The sequence below is a fragment of the Oryctolagus cuniculus genome, chromosome 18 (genome assembly GCF_964237555.1).
Source record: "Oryctolagus cuniculus chromosome 18, mOryCun1.1, whole genome shotgun sequence".
Taxonomy (NCBI): domain Eukaryota; kingdom Metazoa; phylum Chordata; class Mammalia; order Lagomorpha; family Leporidae; genus Oryctolagus; species Oryctolagus cuniculus.
In genome coordinates, this window is record NC_091449.1 from 17,365,914 (window position 1) to 17,383,867 (window position 17,954).

The following is a 17,954-nucleotide window of genomic DNA, read 5'->3' on the forward strand; positions in this document are numbered from 1 at the left end:
CCCTGCCTGTCCCTCGTGAGCAGGGCTTGAGGGAGGGATGAGGGGGTTGGGGAGGCCTGGGTTCCCTTCAGGAGGGCACTGAGAATCCCCCTGTTGCATCCCCAATCCCAGGCCCCCACAGACCACAAGGAGAAGTGGCCAGGGTCATCCCACTGTCAATTGGCCCCTGAGCAGTCCCTCCAGTGCTTGGCTTGACACCCAAGACATACTGGCCCGATGACCACAACTGTCTGCACACAGGACCCTCCTAGGACAGGTGGGTGGGTTGCCACCTGCATGTGGGCAGGGCTAGAGGGAGGTGGGGCTGTGGGAGACCCTGTGCAGTGAGGGGGAAACAGGCCGGCAGAGAATCCCCTTCAGCCATCTGAGAACCCCTGGAAGGCCCAGGTAACCTGAGCCCAGTTGTGGGGGCCGAGTGCACTCCTGTGAGCAGGGCTGGGCACAGAGGCAGGCGCTGGGGGCCCCCGCGGCAGAACACAAGTGCAACTGAGTGTGGACTCTGCAGCCCTAGCCTCGGGCCAACAGAAGGCAGCGGGACCCGGAGCATCGCTGGCCTCTGGGCTGCGGTGGGGAGGGGTCCCCGTGCTCCTCCCCTGCTGCTGCTGCCATCAAGGACCTGAGCGCCTGGGTCCCCATGCAGAGCAGAGATGGGTTTGTCCCAGCTCTGAGGCTCTAAGTGGGGGCCCAGGTGCAGGCTGTCCAGGCACTGGGGAGGCCCCACTGTGCCTCCAGGTGCTGCCTCCCCTGGGTGCTCGTAGGACAGTAGCAGTGACAGCCCAGTCTCACCAGGAAAGAGACAGTGGCCCAGGGGCAGAGGACACAGGGCACCCCTGCCACCTCTTTAGAAACTGCATTCCCTGTTCCCAAGGGCCTAAACCAATCTCCATGTCTGCCCCACAGCCCCAGCTCTCACCCCCATCATCTTAGGCTCAGTTCCTTTCCAGCCATGTAGGAGGGACTCAGATGTGGGTAACTCAGCGAATGCACTGTTAGGGCGCAGGAGTTCAGGTGGGGTAGGTGACGGGGTCCTGAGTTGGTGCCTCAGTCCCCAGAGATGAGAGTGAGGTGGGGAGTTCAGGGCCATCCACCCTGTGGGGCTGTGCAGGAGGAGCCGGCGGTGTCCCAGGGCTCCCCTGGCCCGGGCTGCACACACCCTCCCGTCTGGGGCCAGCAGCCTGGAAGAGTCCTCAGCGTCACACGTGGTGATGGGGACCCCAGGGTTTTGTCGGGGCAAGCACCGAGCAGGCCAGACCGGGGCTGTGGTAAACAAACCGTGTCTCTTCTTGCAGCCAAGGCTATAAAACGGTGCAGCAGGCCCCTGGGGCAGGCACGCGTCTCCCAGATGCACGTTCCTGCCCCCACTGCTCCGAAGGCCAAAATCACCATTCAGGACACAGTGGCAGTGTGGGAGCAGACCAGGGGTCCCGCTACCCGTGCAGTGATGATCCGTCCTCCAGAAAGCTTTGGCCTCCGCATCGCCGAGAGGGAAGGCCTGGAGGAGGAGGAGAGCTGGGAAGGCAGCCCAGAGCCCCTCGGCCTGGGCTCCCCTGTGGGGACCGCAGAGTCTCCAGCTGCGGCCAGCCACACAGAGTCTCCAGAGTACTCGAGGAGGTGGGGAGGCCTGTGCCAGTGCGCCAGTCTCCCTAACCTGAGCAGGCCAGAGCACAGGGAGGACAACTCCTCCGACGCTGGCAGCCGGGAGGGCCTGTGGATGTGGGCTCCTCCACGGGCCTCGGAGCCCCCAGAACCAGGGCCCATGCAGGCTGTCCCCGCCTGGGGGCCACAGCTGAAGACTTCCCCCTACTGGCATGGCAGCCCCACGCACTCTGGGGACAGTCACGGGCTGGAGCCGGCCAGAGCCAGCCCTGGGCTGGGAGACCAGGCCCGCGTGCCCTCCCTGGCCAGAGGCCTCCTTACCTCCTATTCCACAGGGCACCTGGATGATGGGTGCCTCCTAGAAGAGAGGCCGAGTCCAGCATCTGTCCTGCCCAGGCTGGGCAGCAGCCTTCCGTGTGTCTTCACGGCATCCTGTGCACTTGGTTGAGCCCCCACCGCCCAGGCTCTTCCTGGGGCCAGGACACCCTGACACTGGAAGACAACAGCCATGCCAGGAGCCACTGTACTCTCCTCCCCGCCCCCCTCCCCCACCGCCACCCTCAGGTGGTGCTGAGCCTGTATTAAATTGTCCCATGGAAAGGAGTTTGCTCCAGTTTGTGACCCCGGTGCCCAGCGGCAGCAAGCTTCCCCGTGTTCCTGGGGAGATGGGTGGTTCCACAGCCCCCATCCTCAGGCAGAGACCCGCTCAGGACCCTGCAGGCACAGAAGAAACTCCTGGCTCCTGGCTTTGGATCGGCACAGCTCTGGTGGTTGTGGCCATCTGGGGAGTGAACGAGCAGATGGAAGACCTCTCTCTCTGTCTTTGCCTCTCCTCTCTCTGTGTAACTCTGACTTTCAAATAAATAAATAAATATTTTAAAAATGTATTATGTAAAAAATGAATTATGTATTCAAAATGTAGAGTGGCAGTGAAAGAGAGACAAATCCTTCATCTACTGGTTGATTCCCCAGAAGTCCTTGAGGTCCAGTTCTATGCCAAGCGAAGGTCAGGAACCAGAATTCCAACTGTGACTCCCATGCGGGAGCAGCGGCCCACATATTGGGGCCGTCTTCCACTGCTTTCCCAGGCCTGTTGGCAGAGAGCTGGATCCGAAGCTGAGCAGCCGGGACTCGAACCAGCTCTCCACTATGGGATGCCATCATTGCAAGTTAGCACCACCCTGGCCCGTGCACTTTAAATGCTAATATCCATGAACTTACTGAAGTCCTCTCCTACCCATGTAAACGTGTCCTTGTTTAGAGACTTCGGAGAAGCAGGCCACGCCCTCAGCTCCTCTGACAGCCCTCATGTTCCTGGAGCTCCCGTCCCTCCACAAGGGAGGGAAACCATGGAGAACTGAAGACGGGAGGGCGAGCCCAAGCGCGCAGGGGCGAGTGTGCACTGGGGCTGAGCCTGGCTGTCACTCCTACTGGCCTCCCAGCTCCTGCTGGGCTGCACCCTGGGGAGCCCCAAGCACATCAGCGCTCCCCACCAGGCCCTCTTGCTGCTCCTGGCCACAGTGGACAGCAGAAGGCAAGCGTGTGCAGGTGGACGAGAGCAGAGCAAGCCAAGGAAGCGGAACTCGCCTTAGCACAAGCTTCCCTCTACCAGCCCAGTCCTGCCACAGCAAGAACTCACGTGCAGGGCAGGTGCTGGGGCACAGCGGGTTCCACTGCTGCTTAGGATGTGGGCATCACAGGTCAGAATGCCTAGAGTCCTGTCCCACTGCTGCTTCCTGGCCAGCTTCCGGCCAGCCCCAGCTGTGCTCCCCTGTGTGGGGGAGGTGAACTTGCAGCTGCAAGACTTCCCTCACCATATGGGTGCTGGTTCCAGTCCCAGGCATTCCTCTTCTGATCTAGCTCTCTGCTATGGTCTGGGAGAGCAGTAGAAGATGGCCCAGGTCCTTGGGCCCCTGCACCCACATGCGAGACCCTGAAGAAGCTCCTGGCTTCGGATCGACGCAGCTCCGGCTGTTGTGGCCATCTGGGGAGTGAACCAGCGGGCGGAAGACCTCTTGTTCTCTGACTCTGTCAATGCTTCTCTGCAACTGTGGCTTTCAAATAAATTAAAAAAAAAAAAATGGAAGGAGGCCATGGAGGGAGGGAGACTGGGGCAGGAGGTGGCAGAGGCAGCAGGGTGGGAGAGGGTGTGTGCGGGGAAGCCAGGGACAGAAGGGAGCTGGGCTCCCCTGGGGCGTCTTTCGGGGAGCACAGGTGCGGGAAGAGATGGAGAAGTCGTGCACGACCCCTGCCTTTTGACAAGGCTGCACTTCTGTGTGTGTCCTGGTTCTGTTCTCCCCACGGGAAGACAAGGACCTGGGCGTCTCTCCCAGCCCAGTCAGGGTCCTTGACACCCAAAGAACAGAATGTGGTCAAATGCCAAGTAGGTGTTTAGAGACAACTGGTCTACCCCGTGTCCCCTAGCCTTCAGGGCCATGAGTGCAAGAGAGAAGCAGAGGAGCTGTACTCCGGCCTGCCCGCCACACTGGCACTGGGTCTCCTGCAGTTCCCATAGTCACAGCAGCCAGTCGTCAGGGTCCCAGCCAAGGTGCGAGAGGCTGAGCTGGCCCAGGGCTCCAGAGGCCCTGTGTGGTGCTTTCTCCCCTTGCCCAGGCAGGGTTTCCACTGGTTCTGCGCCTTCCCTGCACCCAGGCATGGGCCCATGGTCAGGTCCCCGGGAAGAGAGAGGGAGAAGGAGCTAAGCCCTGTGTTAATCCAGGGCTGGACTTGGCCAGTATCAACACACACACACGTGCGCCCTCTGCAACTGCAGGTCATGCAAGCTGTGGCCTGGGTTGGGCGTGGAGCCCCCCATCCCCGGGAGGACAGGCCCCTCCTGTCCCACTGGGGACACAGAGCAGGTATAAAGGGCCCCGCGATGGCAGCGGCTGTCCCTGCACCATGAAGCCTGCTGCTTGCCTGGTGCTGCTCGGCGCTGCCTGGCTCCTGTTCTCTCTTGCCAGTGGGTGCCAGCCACGGACGCCTGGGCTGGGGGTGCTCTGGGGGCAGGGGCCAGCTTTCCAGGGCAGTGCTGGCTCCCAGGGCGGGTGAAGGGACGCACCTGCCGTGACCCATGCCTTCCATTTCTCTTCAGATTGTGACATCTGCCGGCTGTGCAGACAGCTGTTTATGAATTTCTGTCAGGACCCTCCGATGAGTATATTTCCTATGTGCAAAATTACCAAAGTGACCCGCTAGTGCTGCAAAACGCCCTGGCGCTGAAGCAGTGCGTGATGGGAAACTGACAGCAGAGGAGAAGGGGCACGCGATCAGTGCTGTGGTGAGTCCAGCTGGGCCTGGCCCAACACCGGCTCCTTCCAGGGCCCTGGGGAGGGGCACTGCTCGTGCCCACCACAGCCCAGCCTGGGACTCTGTGGGAAGAACCTCCAGATGAGGATGCAGAGTTGGGGGCCGCCCCCCCCCCCCACGGTGCGGGAAAGGACAGGGAGGGAGACTGTGTGGACCCGGAGCCCTGGGCTCCATGGCTGTTCAGCTCCCCCAGGCAGGCCCAAGACCCTCCAGGGCCGCTGTCCCCACGGCAGCCCTGCCTCTGTGTAAAATCTCAGCTCTGGCCTCCCTGGCCACAGCCTCTCCAGCGCCCGAGTCGAATCTTCTCCAAGCGGTGACCACTGGGTGCTGTCTGCCTTCAAATCTCACTAACTCACCCTGACCCCTCAGGTGCCCTCCTCCACCCCCAGACCTCATGTTTCCTTCTCCCTGGACCCCAAACGGCCATCTGGGGCTCTGGACCCTGGAATTAGACCTCCAACAGCCCTTCCTGTCCTCCCGGGCCTGGCGACAGCTGGGGAAAAAGCAGACCAAACCCTGACTGCAGGTGGAGCACAGTTGGGGACGGGTACTGCTAGGCTGCAAGTGTGCCAGAGACAGAAGGGGCCAGCGGACTGGGGTCTGTGCATTCCTGGAGGCCCCCGGTGCCACTGCCACCTTGCCAGGCCTTCTGTGTAGCCCCTGCCTGTCCCAGCCTCGCCTGCACCCCCCACAGAGAACCTCCCCCTCATTCCTCATCAAGGGAGGGATTTTTAGGAGAGCTTCTCAGGCACCCAGGGTGTAGGAGAGGATCTGACTTCAGCTGCCCAGATCCAGTGCCAGGCTGCAGCTCCTCCCCAGGAAGTGCCCTGTGCCTGTGCCCTGCAGGTGTCTCTAGGCCCCGGCCTCACCAGGTGTCCCGACTTCTCTTTGCAGAGTAAAATCTTCTCAGATCCTCTTTGTTAAGGGAGCCCTCCTGGCCAGAAGACCCAGGGCCACCCTGGGCCTACATTCTCAGCAGGTGCAGCCCCGCGCACTGGCGGCCTCTCAAAGGAGGAGGCAACAATAAAAGCCCGCATTGCACAGAGTCTGCTCAGTGCTGGACCGGACACCGGGCGTGGGTGTGGGAGGCGGGTGGTGCAGCGGGGCCGGCTGCCGTGACTGCCAGTGGCGGCTGGATCCAGGGCTGTCCGTGTTGTTCCTGCAGGGGTGCAGTGTGGGGCGGGGTGGGGGGGGGTGTGGTCTCCGTCGGCATGGCCGAGATCCGCAGGACACACGCTTCACTGACCAGGCGTAGCCGGCTAGCCAGCTTCAGAGCGGCAGTGAGAGTCCCAGCGTCACCGTGAGCACACTGCGGCTCAGAGCCGGGGCGCGTGCCCAACTGCACAGCAGCTGCCACTCTGCTGTCCCGCCCTCTGCAGGGAGACCCGCTCGGCTGCTCATTTTGTGGCCGTGCACGGTGGCAGTGGTGCCCACCTATAGATGGATATGAGACCTCCCACCTCCAGGCCCAAGGGACATAAGGGGTGGGAAGGGGTCCCTGACCAGACAGAAGGACCTAAAGGTCAGGGGCATGAACGGCCCTGGCCATGATCCAGAAATCCTCTCTCGTGCCTCAGCTGGTCCCAGTGCCAACCCCCAACTGTGGACGCAGCTGTGACCCCGCAAACACACCCCGCGTGGGGTCTCCCGCACAGTGGGCCCAGGGTCTGGGTGTCTGCGGTGGCTCAGCCCTGTGGTCATGATGCTGCCGCCTGTCTCAGGCCCCCCACACGCCTGTCTGTGCCCTCTGGGCCTGGATCTGCCACCTGCCCCCTGCTCTGTCACAACTCACTGAGGGCACTCGGCACAGGGCTGTCTCGGGAGAAACATCTGTGTCATCCTGGTGACCAAGGAGCTGCTGGGAGGCCCAGACAGCGGCCGCTCCTGTCACCGGTGGCTTGCTGGAGGGGGGCAGGGTGGGCTGATTCTTTTCCTGTTTCTCCCACACTTGTACCTGGGCTGGCTTCACAGAGAGAAGAGGTCGGGGTGGGCGCTCCAGGCAGCGGTGAAGTCCCGGATTGGGGTGCCCACATCCCCAGTCAGAGGGCCTGGTTCTACTCCCAGCTCCTTGGCTGCCATTCCAGCTCCCCACTAATGCACACTCGGGGGTTCAGGTGGCACCTGCAGGTGGTGGTCCAAGCACTGGGGTTCCATCACCCAGGAGGGAGGGAGACCCAGATGCATTTCCTGCCTTTGGCTGGCCCAGCCCTGATTCTGGGAGCCCAGCACTCATGCCTTCCCAGGGCCCCACCCCATCTCACCTAGCAACCTCCTACTCTGCCCACCTCTTAAAGGTCCCACACCCCTCTTGGTGCCACAAACTCTGTCTAAAGCACTTACCCCAGGGGAGACCTGCTCTTTGTGCTCACTGAGCTCTCTCCACAGAGGAGCAATGGGGGACCCCTGCCTCTGCAGGAGTGAAAGGGAGCCCAGGGGACGGGAGGGCTTGGGGAGCAGAGACCCCCTCATTACCCCACCTCTGGGACCCTGGGGCTGTGTCCCACCAGACTCCGTCTGACAGATGCAAATCTATGTGCAGTGAGGACACAGGCGACACCAGGTGTCTCGGTCAGCTCTCTGCTGCTGTGACAGAATCCCACAGACTGGGGCGATGTCCAAGCCACACGAGCTGATTGGCTCACGTCTCTGGAGGGCCTTCGTGCTGCATCCAACATGGTGGCCAACATCCCATGGGGGTGCAGGGAGAGGCGGGTAGAGTCAAAGATGTAGAGAGAAAGAGGGAGAGAAGTAGAGGAACTTGCTTTTATTTTGAACTTTAATTTTTATTGTTTAAAGATTTATTTATTTTAAGGCCTCAGCCACTGGCCACTGCAGGCCCATGCTGAGGGGAACAGTGGATGGAAGCAACCACCCCCCAAGATCCATGAATTAAACATATGTAACAACACCTTGATGATAAGGAAACATTTGTAGCAACAACAATGGGAACTCACCCCTGTGCACCCTAAGCCACCCCAGGAGGCCAGCATCAGTCCATGCAGGAGCTGGGTTGGGGCCCATGCACCCATGCTCCCTGCACACGGACTCTGGGAAACAAACCTCCCCCCCAGTGAAGGAAAATGCAATGTGGAGAACACTAAGCCTAGGCATCTGGAGTTTGAACTCAGGCAGAGAAAGGAAAACGAATGGGCGTCTTCCACCCAATTAGGAACATTACACTGCTGAAGCTGAGTGGTCCCCATTCAGCACTCGCTGTGTTATTTTACAGCACTTTGTGAGTCTTCCAAAGAGTTTACAATGCAATTTAAAGCTGAGAAGCTGAGTGGGGAGGGGGAATAAAAGAATCAGTTAAAACCCAAGTGTTGCTGGACAGCATCTCTGGACACGACACAGCGGTGCACTCATTCACACTCCACAGAGGAGGCCAGCAGGTGTGTGGGTGACCAGGGCCCTGCACCCTGTGGTCTCCATGCCAGGGCAGGGGAAGTGGGCAGGGAGGCAGAGCAGTGGGCCCTTGAAGGGAAAAGAACTGACTGTGGCCCCAAGGTGGCAGCCTAGGGGCAGTGTGGGGCCCAGGACCAAGGAGGTGCTGGGGGAGGGCTGAGCCACTTTCCCAGGGGGAGCAACCTTGCGATCAGCACCCCGGGGAGCCGCGGGCTTGTGGCTACTCCTGCCTGCGGCCTGACGCGTGCTGTCCCTGTTTTGATGGTCAGCAGCAGCCCGGTGTTACCAGCATGCGGCTCAGGTGCTGGTGCCCAGGAGTTCTCAGTGCTCTGTGCCTGAAGCCCTGGCCTGTGTCCAGGACAGGGCCCTGGTTCCCACTCTGGACAGGCTGGGCCACACTGGCTTGAGGTGCTCAGCGGGAGGCTCCCCTGCCTCCATCCCAGAGGACCCCTGTGTCCACCTCCTACAACTCCAGGGAAGAAGGGCTGGAACAGAGCAGGAGGGGCAGCAGAGGGTGGCAGTGCTGGGGTGGGGCCTGTGGTAGGACAGGAGGCTGCTCCCCCGGGAGTCTCAGTTCAGGTCATGGCAGGGCAGCCCCGGAGTGTGGGGACAGGTCTATGTGGGACTCCCTATGCGACCTTCTGTTCTAAGAAAGAGGCCTTCACAGTTGGGCTGTAATACAATTGCAGAGGCAGAAAGGAGGGGCGGGAGGTGCCGGTTGCCTGAGACTTGGGACCGTGACGGCAGGTGGCAGAGGGCCCTGGCACCCCTGGTTCCGGGGCAGTTCTGCCAGAGCCCTGCCCTCTTCACCTGGGCCCTGGGGAGAACACAGGCCCCACTTGTGGTGACCTTTAATGAAGCCAGGCCTGAGGACCCTGAGCCCTGCCACAGCAGAGCCACTAGGGATTGGCTGGCAGGCTTCTGTGATGTCACAGTCACTGAGATGCGCACTCTGGGCTGGGAGGCGACCAGAGGCCAGTAGTGCGTCTACTGCCCAACTGACCAGTTGGTAGTGTAGGCAGCAGGCGCATTTCAGAGAATCACATGGATTCCCGATGGAGGTGAGTGGCACTTGCTCTAATGAGCTGTGGCGTGGGGAAGGTCCCGCCAGGGGGGCGGCCCTGGTCTCCCACACCGGATTCCATGGGCGATGTGGTGGAGCTCTGAGTGCTGCCCCTGTGTGCAGAGCGTGTACACAGTCGTCTCATTCCTCCCGCTCTGCTGGTCACCAGTGTTGAATGGGCCTGGGTGTGAGTCTGTGTCTGGACACGGGTTCAAGACTAGGTGTCGGGTCAGCTGGTATCAGGTGGGCAGGGAGGCCGGCTCTGAGAGCCCCAGAGATGCGGGAGCTGGGAGCAGGCCAGGGAGCCCCGTAGACTTGGGACTTGGGCCCCCTGGAGGACACGTGGCTGCCAGCCTGGGGGAGGAGCATTCTTTCCAAGGGCAGGGGAGGCAAGGTGGGGGCTGTCCTTCCCCAACCGTCCGTAGTCAATGAGCTCTGCACAAGTCATAATCCAAGGACCCGGCCACCAGGTGCCCGCCTGCCTGGCTGTGTGGCTGCCCCACCTCTGACCAGGGGGACAGCCCTCAAAGCAGCATTCCTGTGGGCTCCCCAGTACTGGCTCCCATGTGCGTGTGTGTCTTACAGATTGGATATGAACGCCCTGAGGTCCCGGAGGGCCCAGGAGCGAGCAGAGCTCATCAATAAATATGAGCAGGTACTGGCCAGGGTGCTGGGGGAGGAGGTGGGGCCCTGCCTCAAGGACTGTGCCTGTGAGAGCCAGACCCAGCCTCCCTGGGGACACGGGGGAGGGGGCAGGTGGACATTTCCCCAGTGACTTCTCATCCGGGTCCCCTCTCGGCTGCAGGGACGCCGAGGAGCGGCACTGTTGGTGCCCGAAGAAGAGGACGATGAGGGCGGCTGCCTCGTCCCAGACAGGCTTGGGTTCCTGCAGTGAGTCCTCCACACCCCAGCTCACCCCAGGGCGGGACTGGGGTCAGAAACCCCAACATGAGGCGGCACACCTGTCCCCGGCCCCGACCTTGAGCCCAGCTGTGGTCACAGGCAGGCACTGGTCAGCATTTGGGGGCAGGAGTCGGACGTGGAGGCTGTTCCCACAGATGTCGGGGAGAGAGGCCCCGTTGCTGGAGGGTGGGCTCCGGTGACCTGGAGGGATGGAGCCATCTCGGGCCATCTCTGGCATGACTCAGCAGCCCACCTTAGCACGGGGATAAGGGCTTCTGCCTCCATGTTGTGCCAGAACCTGGAGAATAAGCAGGAGCAGAGTGGTGGAGAGATGGCCAGGGTCCGGGCTGACAGAGGAGGGGTGAGGTGGGGCACATGACCTCAGGAGGCCAGGGCACAGGGGGGAGGGTGGGCAGTGGGGGACCCTGAGGGGTGTAGGGGTCCCAGGTGCCTCGAGCCCCAGGTGCACACTCACAGCACTGAGCATCTCTCAGGCAGGTCACTCGGACTCGGTCAGTTCCAGGGTGACGTCCTGGGCAGAGCTGATGTGGGGATATAGCTGCCTCAGCCCTGGGCAGTCTGGCCCTGCTCAGGACAGCCACCCCCCAACCGCTGTGGGGGGCTGCCACACACCCACGAAGGTGGACCTCTGACAGGCCTGGAGCCCCCCACTGGCAGCAAGGGCCCCTGCCTGGCCCTAGGCTCCCTGTGCTCATGGTCACCAGCCCCTCCCTCCCCATCTCAGTCCCCTGGGCTGAGAGGATGAAGCTGGTCCTTCCCTGGCCCACTAGGGAGGTCGCGGTGCCTGTTGTGGTCCTGTCCTCACCTCTCCGCCTCCCTTGCTTTCCAGTGAGCAGAAGCTGCCCCAAGACAGCACCCCGGGGGCAAAGGTAAGGACAAGTCCTTGGCCATGGGCCAGTCATCTGGAAGCAGAGCTGGGCAGAGGGGGCACGTGGGGCTCGGCAGTGGTGAGTGGGAGCGCCATAAGGTCCCGCGATGCGGTACTTATACGGCACCTGCTGACATCTTACCACACTCACCTGTCCCAGAAGTGAGCCGCAGCTCAGGGGTGTCTGCTGTCGGCCGCCCTGACTCATTGGCATGGTTGGGAGTGACCTGGCTGGAGCTCAGGGGCTCTCCTTGACGAAGGGGCAGCTCGGGTCAGAGGCCAGGCCACCGATGCTCCCCCAGACAGAAGATCTGGGGCTCACGGTCTGTGCCTTTTCTGGCTCCTTCCATTTGAGCGCCCACAGAGCTCCTGAGCTGCATCCGAGGGCCCCTCTCAGAGCCCCAAGCTGGGCTCACGCCATCCTGTCTCGTTTTCCAGCGTAAACAGGAGGTAAGAAGGATCCAGAAGTGGATAAAGATGATCAAGAACCATAGTAAATACCGCGGCAGTGACAAGGTACCGTGGCGATGAGGGCCCCTCGGGAACACTGAGAGCTGAATTGGGGTTTGAGCAGTGCCCATTCCTGTGCCAGGCACCGCCTGCCTCTCAGATGCCCAGGGGCAACTGTCCAGTCCCTAGAGACACAGGTCATGGGCACACCTCCCCATACACACAGGACACTGTCCTGGTAGAAAATCTGAAGTCACTGCTGAAGACAATCCCAGATGCAGGGCAGGCGTGGTTCCAGGAGCCCTGTAGCGGCCACTCCGTACACGGCAGAGCTGGTGCCCCTGAGCCCTTGGCCCTCCAGTCACTGTGGGTCATAAGGCCCCCATCTGGGCAGATCCTCCCTCTGCCAATACACAGGGAGCCCCTGGCTTCTCCCTCTGCTGTCTCACCCTGCGCTGCCTCCACGAGTGGCCACATTCAGCACTCACCAGAGCCTCCTCTTTCCTGTAGTTTCAGCGCAGAATCTACAAAGGCATCCCTGCCCAGGTGCGCGGGAAGGTGTGGGCCATGATGCTGGAGGTGGACAAGAGGAAGGCCCAGAACCCGGGCAAATACGCGGTACGGCTCTGCACTCAGCCCAAGGGGGCCCGGCCTGCTCGGGCCTGCTCAGGAGCCTGAGTCTCCGTGGAGGACCGTCCCTCACTGAGCCCTCGGGAGCCTCCTCCCCATCCTGCCTTCCTCTCCCTAGATCCTAGTCAGTGCCTCCTCCACGTCTCCTCAGACCCAGCTGGGACTGGACAGGTGTGTTTTGTGCCAGAGGCTTTAACCTGCTCTCTCTGAGCTCACCTGGGCAGCTTGGCATACGGCCAGAAGAGAGGACTTGCTGGTCCCTGATGGGCGGGGGTCTCCCAGGATGAGATCACAATGGTGTGAGGTAGGGAGCCCCACAGGCTCTGTGCTAACATGGCCTGCCCGCAGCTGGCTGGCCCTCACCTAGGCCTGCCCACAGCTGGCCCTGCCTTCACATGGACTTGCAGCCCCTGGCATTGCCCTTGCCTGGAGAGGCCGCTCCAATGGTCACACAGCTCTCAATGCTTCTGGGAAAGGAGGGAGTGAGGACTGGTGTGGGCAGAGGGCTGTCAGCTGCAGCTGGCTCTCATGGCCCCTGGCTGCCATCAGGGAGCAGGGCCCAGCTGTGTGGCCCACCCTGCCTCCCCCAAGTCTGCAGTCTGGGGCTGGCCCTGGGAGCTGGGCCTGGAGACAGTCATTGCCCAGGCTCAGCTCCAAGCCAAGGGCGGCTTGCAATGTCGAGATGGAGATGGGCCCCTCCAGCAGGGGGCAGCATGGAGCAGTGGTCAGGCTGTGGCTGACTCCTGGAGGGCAGGGCATGAGATGCCATTGAGGAGGCTCAGAAGCCTGGCTGGGGGCAGACCACGTCGTGCTGAGAGCTGAGGCAGGCAGGGGGAGTGCACAGGGACCTTTCAGAGCCCCTGTCTGCTGCTGACCGTCAGGGTTACGTGGGCACTGAGGCAAGTTAGGGAGCCCATGACCCTCCCTCAAGGTGGGACCCAGAAAGGAATGAGCGCTTGCAGGGAACTCCCTGTCAGCCAGAAGAGCTGACGTGGACTTGAGGTCCTTGTGTGGCAATGGGGCTTGTGCAGTTCTTGAGGCTGCCCCCCCCTTGTCCCTGCCCTGCAGGAGATGAAAGAGCTGGCCAGGCTGGGCGCCACTCACTTCCATCACATCGACTCCGCCATCGCATGGACTTTCAGAAACCACCTCATGTTCCGGGAACGTTACGGAATGAAGTGAGGCCTCTGGGCTGGGGAGGACCCGCGGGTGGGAGGAGCAAGGGTCCTGGGGCACATGGGGTCCCTAGGGAAGATTGGGTGCAAGCCTAAAACAGTTCATTGAGCACAGAAAACAAACTTGCCTTTTCTATAGTACACAAACTTTCCCAAGACACTGTGGAGAGACTGAAATGAAAAGAAACACCAGGGGAGACAATAGTAGCAATCTATCTAATAAAGGTGTTGTTTCCAGAATATTCAAGGAGCCCTTCAACTCAGTCACAAGGAAGCAGTGGGCAGCCCCCCAGTACCCCGGGAACACAGGCTCGGGGGGGACCCTTCATGAACGCACACACAATTCACCTCCTCAGCGCATGAACACACGCTTATTCCCTACACCACAAAGGGGCACCAGCGCACAGCTGTGGGAATGGGGGAAACAGAACCACTGAGGACGCCGGGTGCTGCTCCCTACAAGGCTGAACGTGCATGGGAGGCTGACTCTCCACAGCTTGGACCCACGGGACTGCACTCCCACAGTGGGACGCTCACCTGTGCCCTGAACACCCACCTGGGAAATGAAAGTGCACGTGACTGTGCCCTGGGAGGTGTGCGTGTCCCTGCAGGCGGCGCTCACCCACATGGTGGACAACACGCAGGTGCCCTGACGACGTCACTGCACATGAGCAGAGTGTCACGGGCCCTGCGTGTGGCTGTCAGGCTCTGTTAGGCAGAGCTGCACTGAGAGCCTCGGCAGCACAAGACACACGGCCTCTGTCCTCTCTCTTCCAGCCAACAGGCCTTATTCCACATACTGATGGCCTATTCCGTCTACAATCCCGTGAGTATTCTGGGATCATAGCGCAGGTGCTATCCCGGCAGTCCCTGCAGGGCACCCCTGGTCACAGAGATCCCAGCCTGGGTTGAGGGGGCCTCGCTCATCCACAGCTCTGAGGAAGAGCAGTGGAGGCCAGGCTCTGAGCCTCTTGGACCCAACCTCAAGTTCTGGGAGGAGAAAGGCAGCCTTCTCCTGGGCTGGTCTCCAGACCCCAGGAGCTTGGCCATGTTGGGATGCCCCTCCCAGGACTAGCATTCCACGCAGTGGGGCGGGGGGCGAAGGCAGGGCAGATCAGGTGTACGACTTTGCTCTGGGTCCCACTGATGCCATTACACCCACCAGCCCTGTGGTTGGACCCATGGGCCTGAATCCCACTCTGTACAGCGCCACTGCCACAACCACCCACTCAGACTTTCCCATGAGTGGAGCAGGCGCAGGGCTCCATGGGTGACCCAGCAAGGCCTGGACATCCCCACCCCCCTGACCTGCCACTGGCCAACCCTGCCTGGTGCCCTGGTTCCCAGGGGGGCCTGGCATTCAGGAAGCCCAGGCCTGCACCCATGCCAGAGGCACACCTCCTGTTCCGGTCCTGGTAGCACTTCCTGGCTTACTTCTTCCTCATGTGAGAAAGGGCCACCGGCTCACCTGCAGAGCTCAGGGGTCCAGAAGCTTCCATGGGCATGGATCTGGATTCCCACAGCAACCTGGCCCATGCTGACATCTTGGGGGTAACAGGTGTCCATACTTGAGCTCTCCCCCTGTGCTGCCTAAGCTCAGGCCCTGCAGGATTCCCTCCAGGAACTTGGAGAACTTCTCTGGGCTCCAATTCTTGGGCAGCTGACACCAAGTGGCAGGATTCAGGCACAGGGGCTCCCTGTGCCTAAATCTTCCTGGACCCTTCAGTGGGTGACCCTGATCTGCCTGAGAGGTGGGCCATCCTAGGATATCATTCTTGCCAGGGGAGGTCTCCTAAAGGTATTCTGGGATCTTGCAGGAGGTGGGCTACAGCCAGGGTCTGAGCCATGTGGTGGCACTGTTGCTCATGTATATGCCCGAGGAGGACGCTTTCTGGGCCCTGGTGCAGCTCATGGAAAGCAGGAAGCACGCGATGCACGGTAGGTGGATGGCGTGTGGGGCCCAGTGCATGCAAGTCCGTGCACGGCCCTCACTGGCTCCTGAATGTGCAGGACAGTGTCACAGTGTGGGGGGGGCTCCCAGGAAGCCAGGGCTGGCAGAGGCCTCCCAGACTGAGCCAGCCCCCTTCTTTTACCACCACCCAAAGGCCCTGCAGCTTGGCCATGGCCATCCTGGGTGTGAGAACCTTCAGAACAAGGGGTCCTGTCCTTGTCCAGTGACTCAGGTCGATTCTGACTCTTCTGCCTCACACGTCTGTACACAACTCTCAAGCACAGAGCCACACCCAGGGAACTTGTGGAAGGCAGCATCCCCTGTAGGGTCACCCCTCCTCGCTCCTGAGTCTTGGAATGGTCAGGAGGCACCCAGTCTGACTTGCACCCACCCCAGCGGGCTCCAGGGGGCAGCCAGGCCTGGGCTGCACACAGTCACCCACCTGCACCCACCTCCCAAGCAGATCCTCTGCCCTGGCCACGTTCATCCCCACCTGCCCCTGGTCCAGCCTCCCCTGACCCTCAGTGCTCAGAAGCACCCCACCCAGGCCTGGGGCTCTCCAGCCTTCCTAGGAGGAGGCTCTCACGTGGGGGTGTGGCTGATTCTACTCAGGTTTCTACAAACCAAACACCCCCAAACTGGAGCGATTCCAGCAACACCTGGGGCTCATTGTGCATCGCGTGCTCCCCTCCCTGGAGAAACACCTGGTAAGTTAAGCATCTCCTTTCTCCTCTTGGGGGCTCTGGGCTCATGGGACTGCTTCCTGAGCCAGGGGAGGCCACGTCCTCACCAAAACTTTCCTTGGTTACGGGGGTCCACGGCAGCTTGGGTGTTGGTTTGTTGTCCAGCACTTGGTCCCCCAGAGTTGGCGTAGATTGAAGGGAGATGCTGTCCCCAGAGCAGAGTGGAAGGAGGGACCTGTGTCCCTTCAGGAACCTGCATGGCTGGGAGGGGGGATGCCCCTGCTGCTGGGCTTCCTGCACCCAGGGGCTCTGCCCCAGGGCTCAGATTAGAGGGAGTCAGGCCTGGGCCCTGGGCCCTGGGCCCTGAGCCCCCTCTGCCTCTGCCTCTTCTTAGGAGAAGGAGGGTGTGTGCCTGGAGGACTCCACCGCCCACTGGTACATCCAGTGCTTCCTGGATGGGGTAAGTGCCCCGGGGACCCCTTGCCCAGGGAAGCTCCTGCCCCAGTGCCTGGTTCTCTGGTGCTGGTGGCCTGTGACTCTGAGCTCCCCCAGCCCCAGCAGACACAGGAGGGAGCCTGCTGTGCAGACCAGGCAGGCCCTGTCCAGCCCTGCTAAGGGTGGTCCAAGCTGAGGCTGAGCCTCAGAGCCAGCAAGGAGGGGACAGGTCCCACCAGGACCCATCCTGAGAGCCTGGCAAAGGCCAGAGCCCTACAGTGAGAGGCAGGAGATCCATAGACCCCCCGAGGCAGAGGCTGGTGGCAGCACAGCCCAAGGGCTGAGCCCTCCCCAGGTCCCTGGGGTGTCTGGCATCTCCAGTGTGGCTTCCAAAGTGTGCAGACCCCCAGGGTCCAGGACAGGACATGGTCATCCTCTGTGGGTCTGGTTCGCTGAGTGGGCAGGGATGTGGCCATGAGGCATGGCCTCCCCTCCCCTCCCAGGAGGAGCTCTGGCCTTCTTGTGTGATCAGCCTCCTGGAGTCTCCCTCTGTCCTAGGGGAGTGACACTGCACACCCACCCCTGTGGGCCCTGCTGAGGCCCTGATGGGCGGGTCCTCCAATGCCTCTGTCCCCAGGTGCCGTTCCCCCTGGCTCTGAGAATATGGGATATATACATCCTGGAGGGCGAGCACGTGCTCCCGGCCATGGCATACACGGCCCTCAAGATCCATAACAGTGAGTCCTCAGGGCCCACAGAGGCCCGGGTGCTGGGGACGGAGGAGCTGGGGGTCCCCTGCCTGTCCCTCGTGAGCAGGGCTTGAGGGAGGGATGAGGGGGTTGGGGAGGCCTGGGTTCCCTTCAGGAGGGCACTGAGAATCCCCCTGTTGCATCCCCAATCCCAGGCCCCCACAGACCACAAGGAGAAGTGGCCAGGGTCATCGCACTGGAAATTGGCCCCTGAGCAGTCCCTCTAGTGCTTGGCGTGACACCCAAGGGTGTCCAAGGGTGTCTGCAGCCCATGTCTGGTGCTGGGACAGGGCTTGGAGCAGCCATGGTGGCTGCGCCATCCCTAGGGCCCCTCCCAGCCTGACACCCACCCCCATGTCTAGAGCGCCTGCTGAAGATGCCCCGGGACCACCTCCGGGAGTTCCTGCAGGTGACCCTGAAGCAGGCCTGGTCTCTGAGCGAGGACGCGGTCATCAGGCAGCTGCGGGCCTCCATGCGTGAGCTGGGGAAGCTCCAGTGCCTCCTGCCTCCCGAAGGTGAGTCCAGCACACGGCCCCATCCCATGCTCCCTTGGGGGAGTCAGTAGTGGGAGTGCCAGGCCCTGACATCCCCGCCCAGGGCCTCACCTCTTCCTGGTCCTCCTTGTCCTCCCCGGGCTCAGCAGTTCTGCTTTCTGAAGCTCTGTCAGCATGGCCTGGCAGGGCCTCGGGCAGCTTCCCAGAATCCTCCTGTGGGTG

At 61.7% G+C, this 17,954-nt stretch overlaps 4 protein-coding genes across 9 annotated transcripts in view; all 4 read left to right on the plus strand.

Moving 5' to 3' along the window:
• The window catches only part of LOC138846461 (zinc finger protein 570-like), an 84,511-nt gene that overhangs the window by 42,945 nt on the left and 23,612 nt on the right, over positions 1-17,954 (plus strand). For 5 of the 6 annotated variants that reach the window (XR_011383962.1, XR_011383963.1, XR_011383959.1 and 2 more), the window contains one exon: positions 112-2,483. The exons of the other annotated variant lie outside the window; for it this stretch is intronic. The gene's annotated coding sequence lies outside the window, so the exon portion shown is untranslated. Of the gene's footprint in view, positions 1-111; positions 2,484-17,954 lie in introns of those variants that run through there. 6 annotated transcript variants of the gene reach the window in all.
• The window catches only part of LOC138846458 (TBC1 domain family member 3D-like), a 137,463-nt gene that overhangs the window by 15,755 nt on the left and 103,754 nt on the right, over positions 1-17,954 (plus strand). The gene's annotated exons all lie outside the window — the stretch shown is intronic.
• On the plus strand, positions 119-2,483 carry LOC138846463 (uncharacterized). The gene is made up of 2 exons (XM_070062414.1): positions 119-256; positions 1,290-2,483. Exons 1-2 carry the CDS (start codon positions 217-219, stop codon positions 2,042-2,044), a joined length of 795 nt encoding a protein of 264 aa, XP_069918515.1. The 5' UTR covers positions 119-216; the 3' UTR covers positions 2,045-2,483.
• The window catches only part of LOC138846456 (TBC1 domain family member 3D-like), a 55,970-nt gene continuing 44,114 nt past the window's right edge, over positions 6,099-17,954 (plus strand). The window contains exons 1-7 of the mRNA XM_070062360.1: positions 6,099-9,371; positions 9,959-11,681; positions 12,126-15,358; positions 15,984-16,078; positions 16,449-16,514; positions 17,127-17,226; positions 17,601-17,753. Of these exons, the coding sequence (XP_069918461.1) occupies positions 15,286-15,358; positions 15,984-16,078; positions 16,449-16,514; positions 17,127-17,226; positions 17,601-17,753 (487 nt within the window). The 5' untranslated portion in view covers positions 6,099-9,371; positions 9,959-11,681; positions 12,126-15,285. The remainder of the gene's footprint in view (positions 9,372-9,958; positions 11,682-12,125; positions 15,359-15,983; positions 16,079-16,448; positions 16,515-17,126; positions 17,227-17,600; positions 17,754-17,954) is intronic.

What these genes read in the sequence shown, in the direction of transcription:
- LOC138846463 (XM_070062414.1), top strand. Translation starts at nt 217, where the DNA reads ATGACCACAACTGTCTGCACACAGGACCCTCCTAGGACAG. An exon ending in ACAGGACCCTCCTAGGACAG is followed by an intron (nt 257 to 1,289) that starts GTGGGTGGGTTG and finishes CTCTTCTTGCAG; the next exon opens with CCAAGGCTATAAAACGGTGC.